The sequence below is a fragment of the Contarinia nasturtii genome, unplaced genomic scaffold (assembly GCF_009176525.2).
Source record: "Contarinia nasturtii isolate CC-2019 unplaced genomic scaffold, AAFC_CNas_1.1 Cnas_scaffold_1699, whole genome shotgun sequence".
Taxonomy (NCBI): Eukaryota; Metazoa; Arthropoda; class Insecta; order Diptera; family Cecidomyiidae; genus Contarinia; species Contarinia nasturtii.
The window spans coordinates 3,751,840-3,778,989 of NW_022199032.1; the positions used below are offsets into that span (position 1 = coordinate 3,751,840).

The 27,150-nt window shown below is 34.2% G+C and overlaps 1 protein-coding gene across 3 annotated transcripts in view; it reads left to right on the forward strand.

The window, feature by feature from the left end:
- LOC116347119 (serine/threonine-protein phosphatase 4 regulatory subunit 1-like) overlaps positions 1–27,150 on the forward strand; it is a 52,553-nt gene that overhangs the window by 15,245 nt on the left and 10,158 nt on the right. For 2 of the 3 annotated variants that reach the window (XM_031777556.1, XM_031777555.1), the window contains exon 3: positions 21,301–21,413. In XM_031777556.1, coding sequence (XP_031633416.1) covers positions 21,301–21,413 — 113 coding nt within the window. Of the gene's footprint in view, positions 1–9,251; positions 9,525–21,300; positions 21,414–27,150 lie in introns of those variants that run through there. The other variant, XM_031777557.1, reaches the window with a different exon arrangement.

Below are 27,150 nucleotides of genomic sequence, written 5' to 3' on the forward strand. Positions count from 1 at the left end.
TGCTTATTCGTTAAAATCACTATCATGGTTGTCGTCATTGATTTTAATAAAAGCAAACTGATACGATTCGGAAAGACCAAAATGCACATGTCAATGAGCGCCCAGATAGACAGATAGATAGAGAGAGAGGGAGCCAATATCGTGATAATGTTTCGCGCCATACAAAACACATGCTGCATTGGAATGCATACAATAAACATTCAACATGTTTAATATAAACGAAAATCATTCGAACACACAAGCTTATATATTTTTTAATATGGATGATTCGATTTGTTATTTTCATTCGAAACATTTACGATATAACAAAAACAAGCAATCGCTGTAGAAGAGAAGAAAAAAATGTCTTAGACAGAGACACCGACACAAATACCAATTCAATCGAAATTCGTTTGTTGGTTGTGACTGTACATACCAGAGAGTAGAGAGAAAAAAATGTGCTTAAATACATTTCGAGTTCATTGTATTCGAATTTTGGTTGGGATCGTATGTGAACAACAACACACTAAATTAATGTGCTTGCCTAAGCAGTTTTGCTGTTGTTTGTGGCGTTGAAAAGGCACGCAAACGGACCACGCTAGAGAAAGAGATCGACAGAGATACATTCGGAGCGCGCACCACACACACACACACGCTTACACATAGAGAACAGACAGACAGAAAGCCACAAAAAGTGAGCAAGAAAGAGAACAAAATTCATAATCACATATTTTTTTATATGAATTTGTTGTTTTTGTTGTGTGATGTTGTTGCACTCGTTCATTCTTTGTATTTTTGTGTTGTTATCTTGTGTTCGGCAGTGTGTTTTTACCAAAAGATCCGTGCGCCAGTTAACGAACAACGAAGCAGTAGAAAATGATGATGGTGAAAATGACAAAAACAACAACAACAGCATCATCGGCCACGAAAAATAATCATAAAAAAGTAAATTTGTTTTGCCTGATCGCTACCCATTTTCTTGGAAATCCTTTCCATTCGAGAGAGCCCCGAACGCGTATTTTCTTACTTCTGACTGTAGCGTTAAAACAGTGTTTTTATGTCGTCGGTTACATCAAACGTAACTGATACATTATATTTTGAAATACACTTTAATACACATTTATTCACAAGTATGGGTGGGTTTCTCTTGTTTTCTCTCTCTCTCTCTCTCTCTCTCTCTCTCTCTCTCTCGATGCAGAGATGCGCATGTATGTGTGTGTATGCATTTCAACTGTTGATCTGAAGGGACACGTAACAGAGGATCAAAACTATTGATAAAATTGTTGATGGACTTAACGCTTCAACGTGATTTTGATGTTGTTGTCCCGAATTTTGTTTGGCGCGCTTGAAGTTTGTACATCCAATTGGATGTGAAAACAGCAACAACTCCATCACATACCAACAACTGAACGGCTCATGTCGTTTGCTACTTTATAAACTGTCAATTAACCGTTTAATGGGAAAACAGAATTGCACAAATACACTTTGATTGCAGAGATAGAGAGAGATAGAGTGGGAGAGAAACGAATGTAGTAAACGATCATGAATTGATCAAGAAAATATTATTCGTATTTTAGAACGATTTTCACGTTCGAACTTCACATATACATATGTAAGTGCCGAGTCCATAAAACGGGCATAGTTGTAATACAAATTAAACATTCTTTATTTTGAAACAATATTGCAGAACAGATACGTATGATTAAAGTTTATGCCCCGAGCAAACTGTGAATTTAATAACAATAATTATTATTGAAATAAAATAACGAAGAAAAGAAAATGGAACATTCTTCAATACTCTGCACACATCCACTGGGTATATTTCTCTATCTATCTCTCTCTCTCTCTGCCTTCGCCTTCCATTTTGGTTGATTGCCGCAGGAAGATAAAAAGTCAGTGAAGAAAACTTGAAAGAGTAAAAACATGAACGCATGGCCTTTCTGAAATTGCTAACATATTAAAAAAAAAAAACGCCGAGAATTTCATCTGTGTAACTTTGGATCATTGAGTCAATCGACGCCAAATCTAAATCGTCAGTTTCTGGACATTTTAAACAAGAAATGGATTTAAAAAAAAACTCAATCTAAAGCCAGTTTCAAGTTTGACAATTAGAAAAGCTGTCAACACAAAGTCTAACGGAAGTCTGACAATGCACTTTTTTCTATGAAGAAAATCCAGGAAAAACCAATGGTAGCGCATTCTCTCTCTTTTTTTTATCCACTTTTAACGCACCCTGTTCATGATGCATGGCATCCAAGTGTATACAATTCTACTTAACCGAACATAACTGTGCAACTGTGCAAGTAGAAGCGCGCACACACACACACACAAACACACAATTCGATTCACAAATATGTGTATACATTGAAATGGAATTCCTTAATCTGGTTCGTGTAAAGTTCTTACATTCTTATGTGATTTGATGTTGTTGCTGCCATTCTCGTATATATGTTTGCGCGGGTTTCATTCCTTTTTTTTCCTCTGTTTTATTAACTTCTTATGTTTTGAAGAACGACTTGCAAGTAAAATGCGCACACCCAATTGGAACTGTGTGGTATCGAAATCGATGGAATTTCGAGCTTTGTCGAAATGCTTCAATGCCTGAACATCACTGATTTATATAAGTATAGAGCAATGGTGTTATTATTATTGATGCCAGCACCACAATTTCTGCCGCTTGGGTGTATGACCAGTGCAGTCCAAGCCGTTTTGACCAAATGCAATGTTGTTAAATGCATAAAAATGTTTACTGATGATATTGAACATGCAACAATCTAAGCAAAGTGAAAGTTGACGAAATGAAAAACGAAGAACTTGTATTGTGGCAGAAGCAAACAAACTGAAGGAACAAAAACACACAGATTCAACTATGGAGCCTTTTTCCTGGAATTCAGGTCGTTTATTTTTCATGTTGCTTTGGACACATCGTTATTGTTGGCGTTATAGTTGAGCACAATTTCAATACATCCATAGCAAGCGCGCTGAATATTCTTTTTTTATTTAGATTTTTCGACTTCTTTCTTTTGATTTTCTTCTTCAAAATAGATTAACGCAAACTTGTTAAATCTCCCGGTTTTTTGTTGTTGTGTTGTTGTTGTTGTTGTTATTGTTCCATTTCAAATATTTGTTGCTCAAATTTCGAATGGGGGATAAATTGATGTTTGATGGAATTTGGTTGGAAAAGTGCTAAGTGCCTCGTATGGATGGGCACTATTCTAAGAATTCACAATTGAATTTGAAAGTAAACGGAAGCAAATAATAATAATCATCAAAGAAATCTACATTAAACTTGTTTCACTCTCTTTCTCTCACTGCTATTACTTCTAATGCATGGTTTTTGATCATGAAAACATTTTCTTCATTCAAATAGTTTGATGCTGGTAGTGTCTTCAGTGTTTCTTTCACTCTTGGTTTGCATTTCATGTAAGTCATATCCAGGAAAAATGGTATCAAAAACATTCATCACGTGGCGCGCACCCGATTAGCTATTTTTAGAATAAATACACCCAAATGAGATTGTTTTTCATCTGGAAATTAAAAATAGAATCAATTGGAACTAATAGATGCTTGATGCAACTATTTAAATGCTGTATTTTAAGTTTTTTGTAGCGACAATTTAAAGGAAACATCGTCTCAGTCATTGCAAAGTCATTGACTGGCACTTCCATAAGACGATTCAAATTCAATGCATACTTTTGTTTGTTGGTTCGTATGTAGGCTCGTCACTTTCAGAAATTTACGTCTGTGTCAATGTTCTTTTTTTCCCTTCTTTTTCTCATTTGTATTTAGATCGTCGGATATATTTAAAAATTCTTTCCCCATATTTGTCGTTTCCTTTTTAGAATCTGTTTTTTTTTTGCTTTTCTTACCAAAGGCATTTTCCTAGCTAGCATTTTGTTGTGCGAGAATTAATGTGATGCAAGAGGAAATGAGATTGGCAACTTCATTTATACAATGTGACAGTTGATCTTTTACATTAGTACGTTCATTTGAGCTTGCTAAAGACGTCTGCAGCAATGCATCTTACGATATTGTTGTTTTTTAATGAATGGTACCAAAAAACGAATGAAGAATTGCAATGGTCAAAGTCGTTGGCAACTTATCAAATTTTGTTGTTGAGAGATCAAAATAAAATTGCATTAGCGCCACGACGATATTATTTCCATGTTTTATCCACTCTTTCACTTCAACCCCCTTCGCCCTCTGTCTCCATTTTTCATTAGTTTTCTTTTTCCGAAATGCCAAAAATCATTTTGCAAAGAAAACTCATACAACTTTTTACCATTGTTACGATTATAATTTGAAAAGAGAGCAATCGAAAAAAAAACACAGAGAGAGAAAATTCTATCGAGTTTGTTCTTCATTTTCCACAATTCTTTGCTATATACATATATTTTTCTTTCGGACAACAACAAAAAAAGCGAAGATTTGTATGCGGATCGTGGTGGAAAACGAATATGGTTAAAGTGCACACGTAAAAACAACAAGTTTCATGAAAACAGCACCGTTGCAGATAAAAAAGAAAATAATAATAATAAAAAAAGAGCAACGATAGTAAGAGAGACGAATGAAGCGATGAAGAGAATTTAACATTTTTGCCTACGAAATAAGGAGTCTGACTGCATTCCTGGCAACTTTGCCCATGCCAATTGTATATGTGTATTTCTTGTGCATATGTGTATATTTCTCTCTCTCTCACTCACTCTCTCTCTCTCTCCCTCTGACACACACACACACACATTTTTAGTTCAATAATTTTTATGGGATTTTTACGTGGTAGCGCTATTGGCTTTGTTGTTGCTCTGTCAGCACTGTTGCTATTGCTACTTCTTCGTTCTTTTTTATTTTGTCGCAGTTAATCGTGATAACATCATTCTCGATGCACCGAAATTGGAAAAGGCGGGAAGAAACGCGCGTTTCGGCGTGCATAGTCAGTCTGAAATGGCATTATATATGCACTCTTAAATGGAATATCTCTCAATATGATTTATGGTATGCACCGCAATTCTGAATTGGCAAACTTCATTGCTTTTTGCTTCTTTTCTGTTTCGGCATCGTAAATTGAATACCATTCAATGGAAATTGTAAACAACTATTTTACCCTCAAATATAACGAGTTATATTGGAACTTTATACATGCTAAAAAGCTAAAATCAAATAAATACATGTGTTTTGAACTGAAATTGAAAAAAAAATTGTGTGCAATACGAAAAATTCGATCAAAAATTCGATCGAAAGCGAAGATGTTTCGTTTTGTGCAAACGCGACAATAGCTCATTAGTTAGCTCAATCATAAAATGGCGGGTGACGATGACCACGTGGTTTGTGCGATTACCAGTTTAACGGCGTGTTACTCATTGGTTTTCATGAATGAAAACATGCGCGATTTGTTCGCAATTCGTGGCATTTCACGAAATTGGTTCACACCAATGGCATATGTAAATACATGCAAAATTGAGATAGAGCGAGAGAAAGAGAGATAGACACAGAGAAATAAGTGTATATGAACAAATAAAAACGTTTTTCGGAGATGAATTTGGATCGGAATTTTGCGATTAATATAATGTTTTTTAACTGTTGAATAACAAATAATTCCATGGTCGCAAGCGATAAAAGCAAACAAACACACTGATAAACGATTTCGGCTTCCCACATTCGAATGCGAAGAAGGCGGGCACTATTGTGAGAGAAACCAATGAAGATCATTCAATACAATCGCAATTTGGTTGTTGTTTTCTCTCTTCTGTTTTTCGTCGTTGGCTTTTTATTTTGTGTAGATGTTGAATTTGTTGTTTTTTTTTTCGGTTGTTCGAAAAACGTAACATGTGCCCTGATACGTTTATCTCAATGTATGTCTGGCGATTGAAATCCAAATACACACGCGCATGCGCACATGTATGCGTATTTCTGATATTTGTGTAAAACATACTTACTTAACCTTTTCTTCTGTATGAAACACTGTATGAAATACTGGATGTGTCTTCGTTACGTTATTTTTTTCATCGTGTTTCGATGAGCTTCAACAAAGTTGCTTTACTTGCTCGCTTATATGTTGTGCGCAGAATCACCGGTTTTTTTAACTGTTTCTTCTTCGTATTCTTGTTTTTTTTTGTGGAAATTCACATTGATTCTTTTACTAAATCATTTTCAGATTAATCAAAATGGAAAAATACTGAATTTTTGACGTAAATAAATCGAAAGTAGGGAAAAGAACGGGGAAAATTCACACACAAAAAAAAAACAAAGTTGAAGAGCATTTCTCGTCACTAATTACTCTCGTGCATGTGTGAAGAAACTTTATTCCTGAAATAAGAAATGAAAAAGAATGCTACAAAAGAATGCGCGTCTAATAGTATCCTGAACCTACTCCGCACACTCATACATATAAACAAATACCCATGGACAAAGAATCTTGTGTGAAGATAGAGAAAGAGAAAAAACCAATGTAGTCGATGTTCGCGCCATTTTGATTAATAAACATTGGTATGTGGATGGATGGATGCAATCCAGTGTCATCATCGAACACTGAACCATTTAAATTTACCAAAATAACATTGAAATGTATAACTTCATTTCTTTCGCAATGAACATATGTGGCCACTTACTACGTAGCCATTTAGAATTTTAATTGAATTACATGTTTATTGACGAATAAACATTGAAAAAAAAAAAAAAAAAAAAAAAACTAAAACAATTCGCATTGAACCGAGAAAAAAACAAAAAGCCTTTTACAAATCGGTTCCGAAATCAATTTCAGTTATATTTAGAACACGTGCTTCTCGTCAAATCATCAAATGAACGTCATTTATACCGTTGATTTTGTCGATTGGTCACACTGAATTTACGTTGTGGCCGAATAAAAGCGCGTGTTCTCCAATATGGAGTTCCTATGATGAAAAAAAAAAACGGCAACAGAGTGAATAAATCGTTTGTAATAGTAGTAGATACTATATGTTCACTTCAACGTCTCGCTTTCAATACACAAACGCTACGACTGTTCTAGTTTCCATTTTATTTTCAATGTACTCGAACATTGATTATAATAACAAAGAACATGTTCATTCAATTTCATTCTTTGTCTGCCCCCCCTCTCACCTCTCTTTCTTTGTCTCCCGATTGCCTCTGTTGATTCCCGTCATAACACACAAGCGCACATTTTTCGCTACATAGATTGATTGTTTTTACGTTTGTTATTATTCTGAAGAAATTTTCTGACATTCACCGGATACCCACTGAATGCTATTTATTTGAACAGATAACATATTGACATGAATACGCTCTATTATTTTTTGTTGTTTATTTTATTTGTGCCTTTTTTCGCTTTCATTCTCTTTTTGTTTTCTGCTGGGTTTTTTTCTTTTCTGTATCTCTTACTCGCTCTTTTTGATGCATTTTTTATAATTCAAAAATTGAAAATTATTGGTTCAACCATCAATATCTGTGTGTGCCCATGTGCAAATAAACATACATAGTGCGACATGCAACGTTCTATCACACCATGGAAGAGAATGAGCAACTCAATTTATTTATTATAAAAAAAAAATCGTGCTCTCTTTCATTCACGCACAAACACACATAAATGCAACTTATTTGACATGTCTATGACTATCATTGAGTTTCATTCATGAAAATCGCAATGAATGGAAGTGATCACAAGCACTTGTGATGCACAGATAACGAACAGCAGAAAGTTCGCAGGCTGACAACGACAGAGATGATGATGTTGATGATAGACAAAAAATATTATATGAATGTGTGTATGATAAGTTTTTTTTGTATCATATTTGAATGGAATTCTTTTTTTTTCTCTTGTTCAAATAGTGTTTCGTATTTAGTGATCGAATTCCGAAAGCAAATCGCTAACACATTTTATCAGTTGATGAATGACCAAGAAAATATGCAAAAGATTATTGGTATGATAAGATACCTATCATTTTCAATAAATTCCTCACGTGTGTAATAAACAATGCGGGAACGATGAGGCAAATGTGATGCGCGTGTTTTTTGTGGTATGCTTCTTCGATTTGCATAATTTCACCTATTTTCAATGACGTCTTTGAAATGTTATGAAACTTTCATTTATATTTGCGCTTTTGAGTAGAATGGTTACAGTTTCTCAACTCTGAGAGAGCAAGAGAGAGAGAGAGAGAGAGAGAAAGAGAGTGAACGCTCGCTATAAGGAAGTAGGAAAAAAATAAGCGTTTCCCACAATAAACTGGATGAATAGAAGACAGCACATGAGCAACGAGAAATAACTGAACAAACGAGAGAAGAAATGGAAAATACGGCAAATGAAATGTACACACATTTAGTCACAACGTATATATAGTTTATATGCACATAAGAATTGGACAGAGTGAAAATTAAAGCGTAGAAACCTTTACGAGGAGATAAAGATTCATCGACCGAAAAAGAGGAAAAGAAAAAATAATAATAATCATAATAATAATAGTAATAGTAGTAGTAGTACAAGTAGTAGTAGAAAAAAGCAGATGAAGACGACGACGACGATGACGATGAAAATGAAGAGGAAAAAAATGTTGGATGCGACTATTCACCTTTTATATGCGATCATCTATGTATACACAAACATAGAAAATAACGATTGAACAAACGATATGTGTGTATACCTACAACGTTCATTATTCGATTAAACATTTCGTGTGTGTGGCGTTTTTTTCTCTTCGCTCTTCTCTCAGCCATAAATACTCAGACATTTTTACTTGGCGCGTCTAAATGTATAGCGTCTACATAGGCTCAGGCTTAGTATGTAGTACATACATATTTCATTTGCGTTGTCTCTTTCATGTCCATGCCATTTAAAAGAACCAAACGAATTGATTGTATGTCGACGACACACACACACACACACACCGTGTAAAACTACTACAAAGCGCACATGAATACACACGCTCACTCACTCACTCACTCACTCAAGCACACATAAGTATACAGACAGCAGACATAGGCACGGCCCTGCATGCTATGTACGCAATGCCACTTACAAATACCATTATGCGCGCAAACACACAACGAAGATTACCGTACGCACCAATACAATTGCATCGATACAACCAAGCGCAAGAATCACATTACACGCACCATGAATACACAATGAAAAATACGCTAGTTGAAAAACACGATGCTTGTCTACCGCATTCGTATAGTTGGCTCTGTCGCACCACTTGGTCGACTCTGTTTCACACAAAATTGTGATACTTGTATTAGGTTATATGAACTGTGGATAAATTAGTTCGAATTGGTGCGCTGTTATAGTTGGGATGGTTTTATCCGTTGTTTTGCGCTGTCTCCGTTCAAAGACAGAATGAAGCAAGCATATTTTTTTCTCTGTCAATAGTTTTTGATTGACGAACCGTTTTTTTTTTCGTCGCATATTTTCAATAAAAGAAATTCCATTTTTTTTCCATCGAATGGAATTTAAAAGCGTATTTAAGTGAACAAAATAAAATCTATATACATTTAAAATGGTGTCTCATCAGTTTCACAAAAAGTATCGAATAAAGTGCAAAGATAATTTATTACCGGTGCGTATTTTATATTTTGCTGATTCAAAATTTAACAGAAAAAAAAATAATTCAACATAAAATGTGATCATAGCATGAATAAAAAAAATTGTTTTTTTTTTTCTTCAAATTTTCAATATGTTTTAACTAAGAAAAAGAGAGAATGAAAGAGAGCGTGCAAGAAAACGAGCGAAAGAGAAATTGTAAGAGAAGAGCGAAAAACCAAAATGTGCTATGACTAAAAAGAATATCCTTAAAATCCATTTACGTTTGAATGGTTGAAGCCGTACATGTCCGTACATAGGGTTGTGGAAAATATTTGAACGATTCAAATAAAACTGAAATATAACCGAAATTTTAAAATAAAAAATAAAATTAAAAGCAACACAATACACACGCCAAGACGGCACAAAAAAAATATATATATAATCATCATAATAACGAACAGAAACGAGCCTCAAATATCGAATAGATGGACGGATACGCGACATGTGCATTTTAGTTCTAGTAGAGTAAATATCCAATGGATGAGAATTTTGACTCGCCTGTATTTTCCGTTGCCGTTGCTGTTGCCGTTACTGTTGTCGTTGTGGTATTTCAGTTTGGTATTTGGGTGTGCGTGAAAGGCTGTATTGTTTACACGCCGCCATTTTGAGAAGAAGCAACTTAACGAAAACCAATAAAGCAGATCGACAATGATAATTTGTCTTCTGTCGTGGATTCGGTCAACAACTCAATGGGCAATCAACCCAAAGATGTGGTGATTGATACATATTTTTTTTTCTTTTGTTTTTCGCAACATTAATGATTCAGATGCATCACATATTTAATTATTATTATTATTTTTTGGAGCTAGAGGTTAAAATAGCATTTGTCTTTGGTTCGAATCGTTGGGAACGAGAATGTCGAAAAAAAATAACTATATCTCTGTCTACAAAATATATGGCAGTAAGGATTAAGCGCGCATTGAAAATCTATGGATTATACCATAAAACATAGAACAGCAAACAGAAGTGAACGCACAAAATAATGCTGGGATTAACGAGAAAAATCGAAAAACTTCTTAGTCCCGTTTCGCATTCGAAATAAGTGAATTCGTTTTTGTTCGTTTAAATTGTAAGCCGGCGGAATTCGAAAAAGTTTCATTTTCATTTATTCATTGTGGTATAACATAGCCATAGCGATTGTGAGCATTTGCGATTTTTCACTTCTTCTCTGCGCGACAATTGCGCGGGAATAACTTTGGTTTTAACTGAGCCCAGAGAAAATGTTTGACAACAACAACACATAACAACGCCCAAACTGCGGTGCGCGGTGTGTATCAGTCGTCAAATTTAATTTCACATTTTCTAGAATATTTTTTAATATTCGGTTACATTTTATTGTCTCGTTTGAAATTGATATTGATAAATTTATGTGTGAAAAATCAATGGAATTTACGCACAAAGCGTAATGTGCTTTTTCATTTCATACGGTTGTTTGTCACAAATATTTATTTCATTTTTGAAATTTTCTCTCCTTCTAATTATGAAAAAGAAGCACATTGGCTCGAAAAATGTATGATTTATATGGGAAATAAAAGATATATCATTTACAGTAGCCCAACGACGATAATAAGTAACTCAAAAGTTACACAAAATAAAATCCTCAAAAAAAAAACAAATGACGAAAAAAAAAAAACAAATGACGAAAAAAAAAGAAATAATAATGTAAAATTGCGGTCCAAAGTTCGCGTTAAATGCGTGTTATTAGTAGCACATGTAATGTAATCGGAAATCATAAAGAGAGTATACATAATTGAATGAATGTGTTGAATTCAGGATTAGCTTTTTCTGGAATTCACGAAATTCTAACACAGAGGCTATTAAAAAAAAGATTTTGTGATAGTATTTCCGCCTTTTTATATCTTTTTTTCCATATTGGAGCGTGCTCTTTCCATCTCTGTCTCTCTTTCAATACAAACACGCACCACAATAAACGTATACGCACACACACCGGTCAAAGTGTGCGTGCGTTCTTTTCTTTTATGTATGTATACATATTTTGTACGACACTAAAGTGGAAGCATGGCGTGCCATTACAATTCGATTTAATTCGAAATTGTCTCTTTTTTTTACAAGAAATGCCACGGTAAATTCATATAGTTCTCTCTTTAATTTTCGATTCAAAATGAGCGCACGTTTTGCAACAAAAGGACTTCAATGCATACAAACTCATCAAATAATAATAATAAAAATATTTTTTTTTTTGGTATAAAAACAATAATTAAATGTATGCAACAGCTTGTCTATTTCCTGAAACAAGCATCATGCTTGAAAATATCAAACGCACATACGCATGTGAAATAGAATCATCATTCTATAGCTATACAGAATGGTGTCTAACGACGACGTTGAACGCGACGTCCACAACGACGAAGACGACAACAACAACTACAACGACGGCGGCGGCTACGAAGACGACAAAATAGGGTTGTAATGTAAAAATACACACATGCGACGACACATGCTCATTGAATCTTTAGAATAAATTCGAAAACGAAACAACAACAACGAAAAAATACCGAAGACAGATAAAAAAAAAAAACCAAAGATTCACTAACGGGTCCAAATACAACATTTTTTTTTGTCTCTTTTCATACGGAAAGAAAAATTATTTCTATTATGCAGACAAGTTGTATATATTTTTTTATGCTCATAAAAAAAGAACGATTTTTCGTTTCGTTTTTTTATGTGCATTTTTGTTTGGGTTCGTTCTCGAGTCCTTTGTTTCCTTCGTTATATAGTACAACTAAGAATCCATTGATTGGAACGTACGTAGAATCCAAATAAGCGGCTAAATTGAAGAAGAAAAAAAATGAACAAAAAAGAAAACGGAAAAGCAAACGTAAAGGCACACGAAGAACGAAAGAAGAAAAAAAAGAAACAACAACAACAACAAATTTACGTACCGAGAAAGAGACTGTACAGACTACAGAGGCGTTTGTCTTTGTTCAACGTGCGTAATTTATGTGGCTATATTCCCTCTCTGTCGTCATCGTTCAAAAAAATATCAATCATTGCATACATGTATGTTTTCTATGTGGTTAAGTCTACTTTATCTTCTGTCGTTTCGCTCGCTTCGTATAAGCTAGATTTGTCGGGCACTATTTCTCAGTTGTTGTTGTTATTGTTTTTTTTCTTTCTTGTGTTGTATTCTCTTCTCTTCGCTTTATTCTCTTCATCTTTTTTTTCCACAGACGTAGTCGTTGTCGTCGGCTGTCTGTTAGATTACATTTTGTATGATATGTTCGTGTTCATACATAAGAATAGTTTTGCTTCAGAATTTTTCGTCTGTCCTTTAGTTTTTTTTTTTGGTGTGTTAAAACCATTTTTACTTCTCTCTAATGTTGACGTGCATTACGAAGCATGCGACTTGCGTATGGTTCGATTTTTTTTTTTCGTTCGTTGGTTGTAGTAGTAGTTGGTGTAATTGTAGTAGTAGCATTCAATCTATTTGGATACAATGTGTGTATGTGAGACGCAATGCTCTCGCTAGAAACTGATTCATGGACAAATCGGTATGAGCTGTGTGTACTAAGCGGACACATGTGCTTTTTCGTCGCAAGCGTGAATCATTTTATCACATTGATGTCCAGAAGTTGGTCGGAGAGCGAATTGAATATTTGTATTCGTTTGGCCGCCGCCACACGCGCGCATTTTTTCTTTCGTCTTCTTCGTCGTCTTTTCTTAAGCTGACAGTTGTAGACCTTTTTTCATTCTTTGTCTAATACATATAGTAGCCATACACGATCCTGGACACACATACACAGACAGGCCTCTCACAGTTTGTGAAACGGTGTACATTTTAGTTTTTTTTCATACAAATATAGAATTTAATACCGGAAGTGTCTATACTTTTTTTAATACTTTTCTGGCACATGTGAAAACTTGTAATTTTGAGACGATTTTGAGGCGTTATGCGTAAGCAAGTAACGCTACAAATGTTTTTGTATGAGTTTGCACGCGGTTTTAAATTCTTTTCGTTTGCTCTTTACTTGCACGGTAATCGTATCGAATTCAATTAATCTTATCGATTCATTGCCTAATAAATGGCTTCTGGCACATTCAATAGTGCTTTCATCGTATTTACTTTTTTGTTTAAAGTATAAAAATCGAACGATTTAATCAAGCATATCAAATGGAAATGAAATACACATTCATTAGCTGAGCATTCCCGCCAAATTTACGCAGCACAATCGAATCATACGATCATTCTAACAGCACACTGATGCGTGTTAGTGTGCATTGAGCTGAATATTTCATTCATTCATTGATTTATTCATAATAAAAAGAAAAAAACACGTAGAAAAGATAAGAATTGGAAAAAAATGCACGTTATTACAAATAGGCAGCAATGAATATGATTGTAGCGTAGAATTTTATTTACATATGTCGCAGAATAAATATTTGCTCCAATTGTGAACTTGAACGTTTGTTGTATTCAAACATCACAAATTGATGATGAATCGGAATGAATCAATCGCTTGAAATGGGACTGAATCATGAAAATGCAATCATATTCGTTGAATTGTGTTCCACAAACCACAAATCTCTAGGCCCATTAATGTCACTTGAATATATGCAATAGACATTGCTATTAATAACCAAGTTCAATCAAATAAATACTTCAATTGCTTACGCACATAAAAAAAATAATAATCCGTGTTTGTTTTTGTCTTGAGGAAAACGATTCAAGAAATAATAACCAAAAACAAAAACTGATATTTGACGATCGGTAACGTAGAAAAATGTATTTGGCTTTGGTGGTTTGAACCAGTGACCATTTGATTGTTTGAATTCATCTTGGTAGACAAATGCAAATGTGTGTGTGTGTTTGTGTGAGCGCGCATACCATCGATGCACGAATTCCGTTAGCATGGCACAGACAGAGATACGTTGAAAGAGATAATCAAGCATTTATTGTTGTTGTATTTATCGCGAATGCAGCAGAAGACCTAGACATTCAGACATTCAACGGCATTTACGATTACGTTGATTTGTCTTGCCGCATTCTTTTATTCGTTCTTTCTCTTTCGCTCTCCATCTCTTCTTATTCTTGTTTTATTTCTGTTGTCGTTGTTCCGTTCTTGACTCCGTTTGTTCTGTATGCTTCGCACAAGCATGTTCTGCGCTCATTCACCATTCGCGATATATTTCGCGCAGACATGATGAAAAGAATTTCACAAATGCATTCAACATCTCACTATATAAAATACAAGCGCTTTACAATCATTTCTTTTCTTGTATATATATATTTGTGTGTGTGTGTGTGTGTGTGTGTGTGTGTGTGTTGTCAAGTTTATGGAGTAAATGACTTATGGACTTTCGGCCAACGTTCCAACGCAAAATGCAGACAACAAAAGGAGCGCATGCATCTCTTTGTGTGGATTTGAATGTCGTTTCTTTGTTTTTGCTGCTGTTTCGTATGTTCGTTTTCCATACTGTACGAAAAAAAATGTGCATTTTTTTTCGTTTGATTGTTTTGTTTGGCTAGTTTGTTTTATTTCAACTGAAATGACTTTCTATTCGGATGAGCATAGCTAAGTGGCCACGCACACACATCAATGAATTATGATCAATACAAAACTAGAGTATTGAATGAAGCAATATGATTGGCTAGATAAATGTGTGCAATAATAAGTGAAGAACAAAATGAAGAGATAAAGAAAAAAACAACGCTCTCTCGCACCGACGAGCCGAAGAAAATTAAAATTTCATTCATGAATTTATGTGGCCTACGTGTTGGTACGTTAAGCTCAACACAAACAGACAGATCGACAGACAGACACATGCTCATTATCAAAAACCCACTTGATGCAGATAGATATATTAGCACATATTTAATTGTGTGAAAGAGAAAATTCCAAACATTTGATTTTATTTCATTGAAGTCAAAATCAATGATCGCATACAAAATGCTGTGAGATTATTTGATTTTTCTTTCATTCTTTTCTCTCATTCTCTCTCTATCTCCCACGTGTATTCGGGCGCAAGTGCGCTCTATAACGCTAATATTCGACGAGGCGCTACATTGGGTACATCGATACTCGTTTATTCCATCGCATATAGTAATGATGTGGATATCTTGGCTGGTTACGGTTTATTGTCGCGTTTTCTTACTCTCTCTCTCTCCCTCTCTCTCTATGTGTGTGTGTGTTTTATTTTTTGTTCTTCGTTGCTCGATTCTCTGTGTTGTTTTTTGTTTCAGTGATTTTCTCACATCTCGACGGTATGTAAACAATATTTGTTGTTATTCTCTCTCCATCTCTAGAAATGTGATATTGCACAATTTTATTTAGTTATTGCCGTGAAGTATTTTGTGTTCATTAGAGGTTTTTTGCTTTTCCTCTTCGATACTATTCGGTTTGTTTGTTTGGTTTTTTTTTTTTTTGGTTTTCTCATTACTTTGCTTGTTCTCAGTTTCAATTCGTTTTTCACGATTAAATGTGGCCACTTCAACGTGCCAAGAGTTTCATTTCATTTAACATAGTCACTGAAAGATTCAAACGGTTCCATGTATGTTTTTCGTCTTTTATTATGAGAGCGCGTATGTGTTGTGTGTGAAGAAAAAAAGAAAAAAAAGGCACACACAAATTCAAATATTTGCATAGTAATCTCTGGTTTAGATTGCTTTCGAGAAATGTATTCAAAATAACATCATAGATTTATGTTTTGTACAAAGTTGTGTGCAGTTCATAAGAATATGTTCACCTACACCCGGACACTCAATTATGAGATCGGTGTAAAACTATGAAAAATGAATAGAAAAAAATGTCTTTGGCATTGGTTGAAACTCTTTTTTTTGGAAATGTAATTGAGCTGGAATAACAGCCGCTATACCACATTACCATAATGCCAATGGACGGCACATATTTACATATAACCAATACATAAATAAGCACATAAACACCTAAAGATATGAACAATGGGCCAAATTTCAAGAAAACAACCGAAAGAAAATTACCGAAAAAAAAAACATTTTTACGCCGTATCGACATATTCAATCTTAATTAAACCTTTATTATGAATGTGTGTCCAACACCAATTCTATTAATTTTTGTATATTGGATATTTGGACACTACATGCTTACTCATACACAAACCGAGTAAGCGACACATACATGCATGAGCATTCAAATGAACTGAACAACAACAAAATCTGATGTTTTTGTAAATAGTTTTCTTTGGAAGTGTACAAAAAAAATGAGCGCATTGACCTCTCAAAATGTGCTGCGATAGAGGAATAAAACGTTTACATTTCATTTGACTTGACCATATTCGGTGTTAAATTTGTCACTGAATTTTTTGAGTTAAAATTTAAACGGTTTTTCGTCAGCGTTTCAATGAATATCACGTTTGTTCGAATGATTTATACAAGTTTTTAAAAGAGAGCATGCACTATGATTCGGTTTATTATTTCACACAATTTGTCTATCTAAAACACACACACACACCAAAAAATAGAAGAAGAATTCGTTATTTTCTTTCGTTCGTGCACGTTGGTATGTTTGCTGTTGAAAATTCCTCATCAAGCCAAATTTCATTTACATTTGACATCCAGTTGTTATCAATTCAAACAAGTTACAAGTTGTTTGATTCTATTTTTCTTCTTCATCATCATCATCATCTTCGTCTTTTGCTCTAGTCGACCTCTCTTTTGCTTCTAGCTAATAACGATTCTTGCTTTTTTGTTTATCTCTTTTGACTTTTTATATATATATTTTGATAATTTCGGAATAGTAACACGATTCTGATTTTCCCAACACTATTAAATTTTATGGCGCCATTTACGATCGTTCGTGGAATTCTTGAAACGGAATGCTCCGACCATTTCGACGTAAGGAAAAAGAGGACACACAGTCAAAGAATGCACACACAAACACACATAGATATTAAAACGCATTTGTGTGATAGTGTTTCCATGAATAAACGGTCATATCAAAAGAAAATTCAGAACGAAGAAACACGATGACAAAATATAACAGCAAAAAAGAAATCAAAACAAAAGTCAATATAAAGAGAAAATGTAAACAGAATAGTTTCCGTTTTCGCTGTGTGTATCGTTCATTTCGAAAAATATTTGGTTTTTTTTCTTCTCTATGTTCGTCTCATTCAATCGTTCACTTTTTCACCTCTCCCGCTATCCCGTTTATGCAAGAGAGACTAATGGCATTCGGTTTGATTTTCTGTACAAATATTTTACGTCTCGTTTTGCCAATCGAATAAGCAATGTTTTTTTTGCGCGCGAAAAGCATCTGAAAGTGCATACAAACACAATTTGATGTGTACATAAAATTGGATAAAAAAAATGCATGCAAATTTGCATACGCCCGATTGAAATATTGTTAAAAGGAAATGAATGACTTGTGAATTATTCGCTTGGTCGAAAAGTCTCAACAGATTCCTGAAAGTTTTTTTGAGAAAGTTTTTTTTTCGTCTTCTTCTTCTCTTATTTTGACATTGCGCGCTAATCAGAAGGAGAGAATTGAGGCAGTAGAGCGCGCGCATAGTATTCTCAAAGTAAAACAAAATGAAACCATAGGCAGAGTAAAGAGAGAGAGAAGAGAATGAATAAAAAAACAACGTTATAATAAATAATAAGAAGAAAAAACTTCCAACGGTAGATTGACTGTGAGAAACGGTTAAAAAGCAAATACAAACATTAAATTCATACGTGATACATGATACATATATGATACCATGTTTTATGGTGCGGATGTAGTTATTATATGTATGGCATAGTGAAGAACCAGACCTTCCGACAGCAACACATTGCATACACGCAGATTCCGCTGAACATTTTGTTTGATTTGTGGAATTTCGCTGCAAATGAATATTTAACATTATCGGTCAAATTCCTTTGAATTTCACTCCAGCAATTTTATTTTTTGCCAACAAACAAAAATCTATGGCCGACGAAGAGAATGCAAACAAACAGAAAGAATGATGTGACAACGATCAAATCTCAAATTCCAAAGCAAATTCGAATAATGTTCCGTTGATCGAACATCGGCAAATTTTTATAGGCAAATCATTGACCAAACGATTGATGAATTTATTATTGTTCAATTCATTATTTTTTCTTCAGTCGGTCTCTTTCGTTCTCGCAAAACATGAATAATGTTTAATGTATCGATCATTGCCCTAAAACTCGAATACTGACGCGCACAATAAACACATACCACACATTTGCTGTCGCTCGCACAATCGCTTGCTTTTTCAGTTTATCTCTGTGTTCCAACAACCAAACACACAAATACACACACAGAGAGAGAAATTGGTTCGCAACATAAATCGACTTCGCATTCTTTAGTATGTTGATTCTCCGCCATCGTCATTGCACGTTTCTATATGTAATGAACAATCCTCTCGTTCCATACCAGCATTCGGATCTGTGTGCATCTGTAAGTTGGACAGCATACGCTTGTATATTTCTATTTTCTCTATCTCTCTCTCGCTCTGTATATGTGTGTATGTTGAATTGTGTTGGCTCTGTGGCGAGGGGCAATATAAATATAAACATAGTAGTAAAATGTAGTAATATGTAATTGAAATCGTACGGGAAGTAATGACACACAGACGGCAAGCACTGCATGTTTTCATGACATCTAATAAAATGACTGTCGCTCGCTAGCAGCAGCAACAGCATCAACGGCAGTCGAAAGTGCATAAAATATGAGAGCCGATATCTATGCATGTACCTACATAAAAGAACGCATAAATAGAATTGGAATTGAAGCGAATCACTTCTACTAAGCGCACATTTATTTAGTCTGTGGAAAATACAAGTTCGGGCATTCACAACGAATTTGAACCAAAAAACAATCATTCCCTTTGAATTGGATTTTTTTTTTGGTTTTCAGGCCGTTGAAAATTTCTCCGGGATAAATAGTCAAAATAATAGAGAATCTAATGAAAATTGCTCAACATTTCCATGATGTATAAATCAAAAATATAAACGCACAAAATACGTTAAACATTCCGTTAATCATTCCATTGCACATCGTGGAAAAAAATCAATCGTTCGTCGACATTACTGTTCTCTCTTGCATCTGTGTACATTTAATGACACACAATGTGTGTTTAATCTTGATATTGCAATACACACACAAACACCAAATACACAGGAGTGAGAACGAAACACGAAAAAAAAAAATAATTGTGTGCATTTGTATAAATTCCAGTGAATTTGAAAATGGAAGAAAGACAGAAAAACCGAATTCACGCCATCGTGGATGGCATGTTTATTGGCGCACTCAATTTATAAAATATAAACACAACAAAATAGACATACTACATATAAACGTATAATCGCTATGATATGGATACAGACTATGTGTGCTTGTGTGATATATTTGAAATGCTTTCACACGCAAAAGTAAACCTGTATTATGATTAAAACGGAAAATCGTCTCCGTAAAATCTAACTACGCTACTATAAGTGGTATATCCGCGTATGTTTGCATTTGCTATGCGCACGTTTGTTGTGTTGTTCTTCATTTCTTATTCTATATAGTATACCGTCAGAATAAAGTGAAGAAAAAAATGTGCACCCAATTGTGTATAACATATTGGTCGAGAAGGAAAAAAAACAACAACAGAGCTCTTATGAGAGACACAATTTTTTTCTTCTTTGCACAAAAGAAAATCGAAAGCAAAAACACAGACAGAAATCGAAAAGGTTTTTATGTACTGGATTTATTGCATTGGAAACAATGTTTTTTCTTCTTTCTTATTACGAGAAAATTCTGCATAAGTTGTTCACTGGTCAATTTATTCAGAATATATTGTTACTCAAATAACATCCGGATACATCTCTATGACGAGTATTATTGACATCAATATATAATAGATTCTTATGGCTTTTTATCTAGGCGGCTTGAGAATGTTTGATTTTTCAAAGTGCATGAAACATTAACTTACATCATTAAAATGAAATATATTCGAGTGTTCAATCATTATGGATTGAAATTTCTGTGAAAACTGGTCTACCTCCCACTATTCATTTGAAGTTGAACAATTTAATGAAATTTTACAAGAAAACGGTTTGGTGCGTGAGTGATGTCTAATTTTTTTTTTCTCTCTCTCATTTTTTTCGATTTGAAGAACATTTCATAAGAATTCGAAAACTCGATTCTTTATTCTAAAAAAAAAGTATGTCAAAGTGACATATTTTCTTCATATATACGCAAAACGATGCTAATGCATAGATAGAATCAAAACATAAGAGTTATGATCATGCAGTGTCATACACGCGCCTCTCTCTCTCTCTCTGGATCAATATCGCAGAACTCTTTCATATCATTTGCAAAACTGCAATTTAACAACTACTACATGCAAATGTGATGTGTGTGCGTACACATTCTTATTTTTTTGCATTGAATGTTGAACGTATATCGGACCAATAGAATAAACCATTTATTGGCTTCTTTGTTCAACAAATAACATACACATGAAATATTCACTTAAAATCTTTTACTCGTTTTCCATCACACAACTAAACATCTCTTTCTATCTTCGTTTGTTCGTTTGCCCGTTTCAATCGGTGATAATAACAAAAAAAAACCGGGTGGTCTCCAATTTTTCTTCTCTTTTTTTCGTGATTTCAACATAAAAGATATAAAAGCGGCGTGTCGTGAACATCTGATTTTTTTCCTCACTATTTAACTAGGATTCTAATTACTTTTCACTCTTTTATATGCTTTAACTAACGTTTGTTTTTTATCTTCTTCTTTCATTTTTCCTCATAATTGTAGAAAACAATGCGGTCAAGTGGTTCTAGACGTTTTGAAAGAGCATCCAGTCAACGATGTATTGGAGAACATTCATCAAATCGCATCAACATTGTCAATGGCATCAGAGGATACAGGTAAGAGTCAATACTCTGTCAGAAAATCAACAGAAATTTAAATGAAACCAAGTCATTGTGATTGAATTGTCAACATATTTTAAGAAATATATTTGATAGATTTTGATGGAAATAAGAGCTGTCACATCAATTCACGGTCCATAAATTGTACGTGATTCGAATTGATATTCAATTTCATTGAAGATAGCTCAATTATATTTCCATCCAAAAGTTTTACATGGTTTGACAGAGACCATTTTTTCTTAACTTCACACACTTTAAATTTATTTTCTCTCAATATTTATTCTCTAAAATGAAGAAGAAAAAAAAATGCGGGTACTTAATTAAAATATTTTAATACATATTGAATTGGCACATGTTTCTCATGTTGTTTGCAATTTTGTAGAAGTCATAATATTTATTTTATTTTATTTTTATTAAAATGATGTTCTCAGGTTTTACAAAATGTTCTGTTGCTTATAAATATTTGTATTTTTTTTTTTTTTTGGTTTAAATTATCTGTCTCCTTGGTGAACACGATGCCGATGATTTATCACACACACTGAATTAGAGTGTATGCATATTCAAAGCCGAGCATTGATAGATCAACACAACTTAAATCAACTCGCCAAATTTTGCGAGGAAGCAATAAAAAAAAATACAACAACAACAACAACTAAATGATGAATTAGATTTAACGAAAAATTAGTACACAGCCTATTTAAACATGGTAAAATGTTTGAATCGGTAAAATTAACATTGTCTTTTTTTAGAAAGATACAATCTCATGCATGACCAAATCCACATTAAAAATTGACAAATTTATATCAACGATTCCCCTGGCGCAATGTTGTTTTTTTTCTCTCGTCTGCTTAGTTAATCGGTTCAAAATAATTAAAGCCATTAATGATTTATGCTCGTGTATACACAAAACGATAGTATAACATTTTCGAATTCGGAGCAATTGACACGCTGTGCAAAAAAAAATATCTAAGCCTTTTTTTATTTGCATGTTCCGCCAACTTGCACAATAAAATGCGCGATTGTATCATTCATAAAATGCACATTTCGATCGAATGTGAATATATGAGATGGTGAATATATACGAGACATGCGGTACGGATAGAGAGACGTTAAACAGCAGCAGTAATAGAATGGACACTAGAAAGTTGCAAACGCATGCGATCGTTCGAAGCTAGAGCAAACTCGGGCATATATAAAAAAATTCTCTCTTTTCCTTCGAACAAAGGCGACTGAAAAAAAAAATATAAATTCGAAAATGAGTTTTCTGAAACTCAATTAGTTCAGCGTCCAGACAGAAAATGAAAACAACCAAAATTTAAAAGACGAAAAAACGACATTACACCATTCGCCTGTTCTCTCTATCGTTACAAATACCAACAACAATATGCAAACGGTACAAAAATACGCACGCCACTCACACGAAAAAACCGAACAAATTAAAACAGCCAAGCACGAAAAATATAAAAATAGATTCAACTATTTTTAGTGTCAGCATATTTCCTATGAATTTGAATGAGATTTTAATGTGTGCGTTTAGCTCAGCATTTAAAATACTTAACATTTAAAATTCTTGATTTGCAACATGTTCAGGACATTCAATGAATTGTGTAAGAGATACATATGTTGGAAGAAGGAACGCGAATGAGATATTGCATAAAATACAATACAGAGTGTGTTGGTGTGTGTTTGGCTGTATTTGTAAACCGGCTGAATGTGTGGAGAGACAAAAAAAGGAGCCATGAGCGCGCGCGAATGCGGTCGATTTGAGGCGAGCAAACGAAGCGACAACGCGAAATGAGACTATGAGACAGCGAGTGTTGTGTTTTTTTTTTGTTGTTGTGCATATTGCATGAATGCATTAATTGCGTGTCACATTCCATCACCACAAGCGCACCCATTGCTGCTGATGTCTCGATTACATGTGTTGAAGTATGCCTCCGCAGATTTATTGCCATTCATTTGTAACACGCCAAAGAAACACACACACAGCACACTAAAATACATACACATATGTATTCATATAAACACACTCACATTTGTAGAACGCATATACGATAAAGAAAGAGGAAAAGTCAACCAAACAACGTACATTTCATGATTCGTACGGGATAAAATACATGTGAAAAGTGCCGCCCCACTTTTCATACAGACGACATGCTTTCGTTTGTATGAGCTCTACGTACATGCAATTCTCCGCGTAAACATTTACATTTACGTATATGCGCTGCAATAATACATGCATGCCTAATTATTACAACAAATATGCAGTGCAATGCAGCACAGTTTCAACACAAATTCACGGAAAACTTTGTATGTTTCCTTTTTCTTTTCTGTTTTTTTTTTTTAACATTTCTGTGTATCATTGCTGTTGTTACTGCTCCCACTGCCGCCACCGACGCCGCCACCGTCGCTGCTGCTGTTGTTGCCGCTGATTTTGTTATTGTATCCGCGCATATGGAGCACACTTCATATACCATAAATTTGTGTTGGCCATGTTCATTCATAAAAAATTATACGCTTACGTTGACGTGAATCCGATTTAAATGGATGAACATCACATTATCCATTAATTGTTATTAGCTTGATTAAACGCGTTCACAATGTTACAATGCCGTACGTGCCCAAAACACGATGAAACCCAAATAAAGACCTCCATACGATGGATATGTATACATAGATGCACTGCTATATACTACGTGCTTTGCACAAATGACTGAGCACGAAATCACTTGACAAACTCATTGACAGAATGACTGAATTCCATATTTTATTGTATACGGCATGGTTGTGCAGTTGTTTTTTTTTTTCGAAATCTTCTTCGTCAAAGTTTCTCTTTTGGCAAACACACATATGCGATTCTTTTGTTTCTCGATTTGTTCTCGCTTCTGTTTTTTTTTTCACATCTGTTTCGTGTGATGTATTGATTGTGGGCTGACAGTGATTTGCGGTTATTTCAATTGGTCAATATTATCGTTATCAGTCGATTGTTTTATGTCGACGTTTTTTTATCTTGTTTTTTTTTTACAGAAACTTTAAATGATTCGATAATGAAATAGCCCGAACAATTTGACCCAAAGGCGCACAATCGAATGCAATATTGCACATATGTACACACTAGCACACGTTTACAAAAACATTCAATATGAACATTGGGTGTGTGTGCTGTGCGATAGAAAACATGTATCAACATAGTAATAAACGATTCCGTCTGGTCAATAACACGAAGTATTTGCACAATGTTCGGTGACAACACACATGCGAAGTGAAACAATGCACCATACATTTGAATGTCTGTCATAAAGTATGTGTGCATGTTTTTTTATGTGTGCGATTCATTCACAAAAACCAAAAAAACGAATAACAACGATTGTGAATGAGAAACGATTTCGTGCGAAATTCACTCTGTGACTATGTAATGCACGATGTTATTTGCTTGCACCTGCACATGCATTCCTTACGATCAATTCGATCGATGTTGATTCGTGCACCGACACCAACGAAAAAACCTTTGCTTCAAGTGCAAATATCTATGTGACACAGAAAAGGTTTAATATAACAAAATCGAAACGAACGTAAAATCTCATGTTGATTTTAAGCCTCACAAATACACTCGGTATTTCTTACATTCAATATTTTCCATCACTCCGAACTCTGAATATTGTTTTTTGTGTTATAAATATCCGACAAGTTTCGTTGACAGTAGAAAGACAGGCTATGAATGATTTGGTGACTAATTTGAATTTCAGTGCTCATAATCGAGCAACATGCTTTATTATAAAAATGACACTTTTGGTTGTTTCTTTGCGTGTGCAACGAACGAATTAAATTCATGTGTTAATTTTTGCAAGTGATCGTCAATCATACAATGAATCATTTCCGGTATGGTATGTTTGTTTTCTCTCTTACACACACACACACACACAAACTCTCTTTCCCCGTGTCAAATGCAACACGAGAAAAATGTGATGAAAACAGAGCTAATTTGTTTTCCTTCTTCTTCTTTTTCAGTTTGAATTCGATTCGAATCCATGTTGAAACATGAACTGGTGGTTCAAACAATTGTTGTTGGTGTGTGGTTTTTTCTTCTTTAAAATAAATTTCCCTCGAAAAATAATGAATGTCACCACGTCAAATAAAAACGAATCATATATTCATTCATTTTCTGCTCTCGATTGCTATGACCACGAAAACCCGAGCTTGGTTTTCTTGTTTTTTTTTTTCGATTATGAATGCAATGTTTACCTGCACACACATTATTTTCGAAAAATAAATAAATAATAATAATATGCTATAGCAACAGCAATCAGGTAATTGTTTTATTCCGTGTGCAATATGCATGCCTGTGTTTATTGGACAAAAACAATATATTGGCAACGAGACAAAAGTGCTAATTTTATTCTGACATCGGACACACTCATGAATGAATTAAAATAGATTTTTTTTTCAATTCAAAATCACATCGAAATAGGTTTCGATTTGAAAATGATCGTAAACATTTCGTAAACATCTTCGTCGAGAATCAGTGATGACGAGAAATAATAATTGAATAGTATCGAGAATTTTGGTATGGACTTATTTCGATATACTATTTGAGCAGATGAAACGATATTGCGACACTGAGAAAAATGCTCGAATGACGTGTTTCAGTCTGGTCTCAATTACTTTCTAAGCACAACAGACACATGCACACAATCATTCTCTTTCTCTCATTTGCCTAATGACGGAACGTGAGACATACGGTGAACCATGCTCAAAAATAAATTTTTTGATGATGAGCATTTATTTTTAGGCTCGTGTCATTCACTCCTAAATCAGAGCGACATCCATTCGAAAATATACTGTTGCCAATTTTAAATTTGATTGTTCTTCTCTGATCGCTAATATTTTATCAGTATTTTTATCCGGTTTGTATTCAATGCGAAACTAAACACTGAAAACTTGTGCAAAAAACAAATTCGGAGCAATCAAGCAAATGCAGTATGAATTTAATGCATTATTAATTGAAATAAGTATGTTGTTGCTCATTTATTTTTGTTAGTCAGCCATTTCAGACGCCGTCGACATTGCGACAATTAGTTGGCATGTAATTAGTTTCCGAATTTTATGTTTAATAGTTTATGTGTACAACTTTAAATCAAACATTTTTGTTTTAGCGATGCAAAAAATCTCTTGATTGTCTTGTTTTACTTTCAATAAAATTTCTACAGTCGAATCATTGTGAACATATTGAAAAATCAGAACACATTCATTGTAAATTAACAACGAAAATAAACGAGAAAAGTGACTGTGACTTTATTATAACGGCAATCAATTCAAGTCAAGGCAGATAGAGACAGAGAGAAAGACAGACAAAGAGAGAGAGAGAAACAGAGGGAAAAAAAGTAAATAGTATAAATGTGCCATTGACTCTCGCAAACGTTATTAATATTATTATATCGTGTTTTTGTGTCGTTGCCAATCCATTTACCTGCTTGCAATCAAATCAAATTTATTCGTAATTCACGCACATCACATAATATTGTATATACGCAAATAAAAATTTATGGTTGATATACATTCTCCCGCGGTTCTTACGCTCCTTTTTCATTTTCACAATAGCTGTTATTATTATTCTGCGAAGGTACTCTAATTTTCTATCATTTTCATGAAACGAATACTAGAAAACACGCTGAATCACCAAACATCAAACCGAATCGATCTACATCTTTCTTTGTCCCTTTTTTTGTTATAGAAT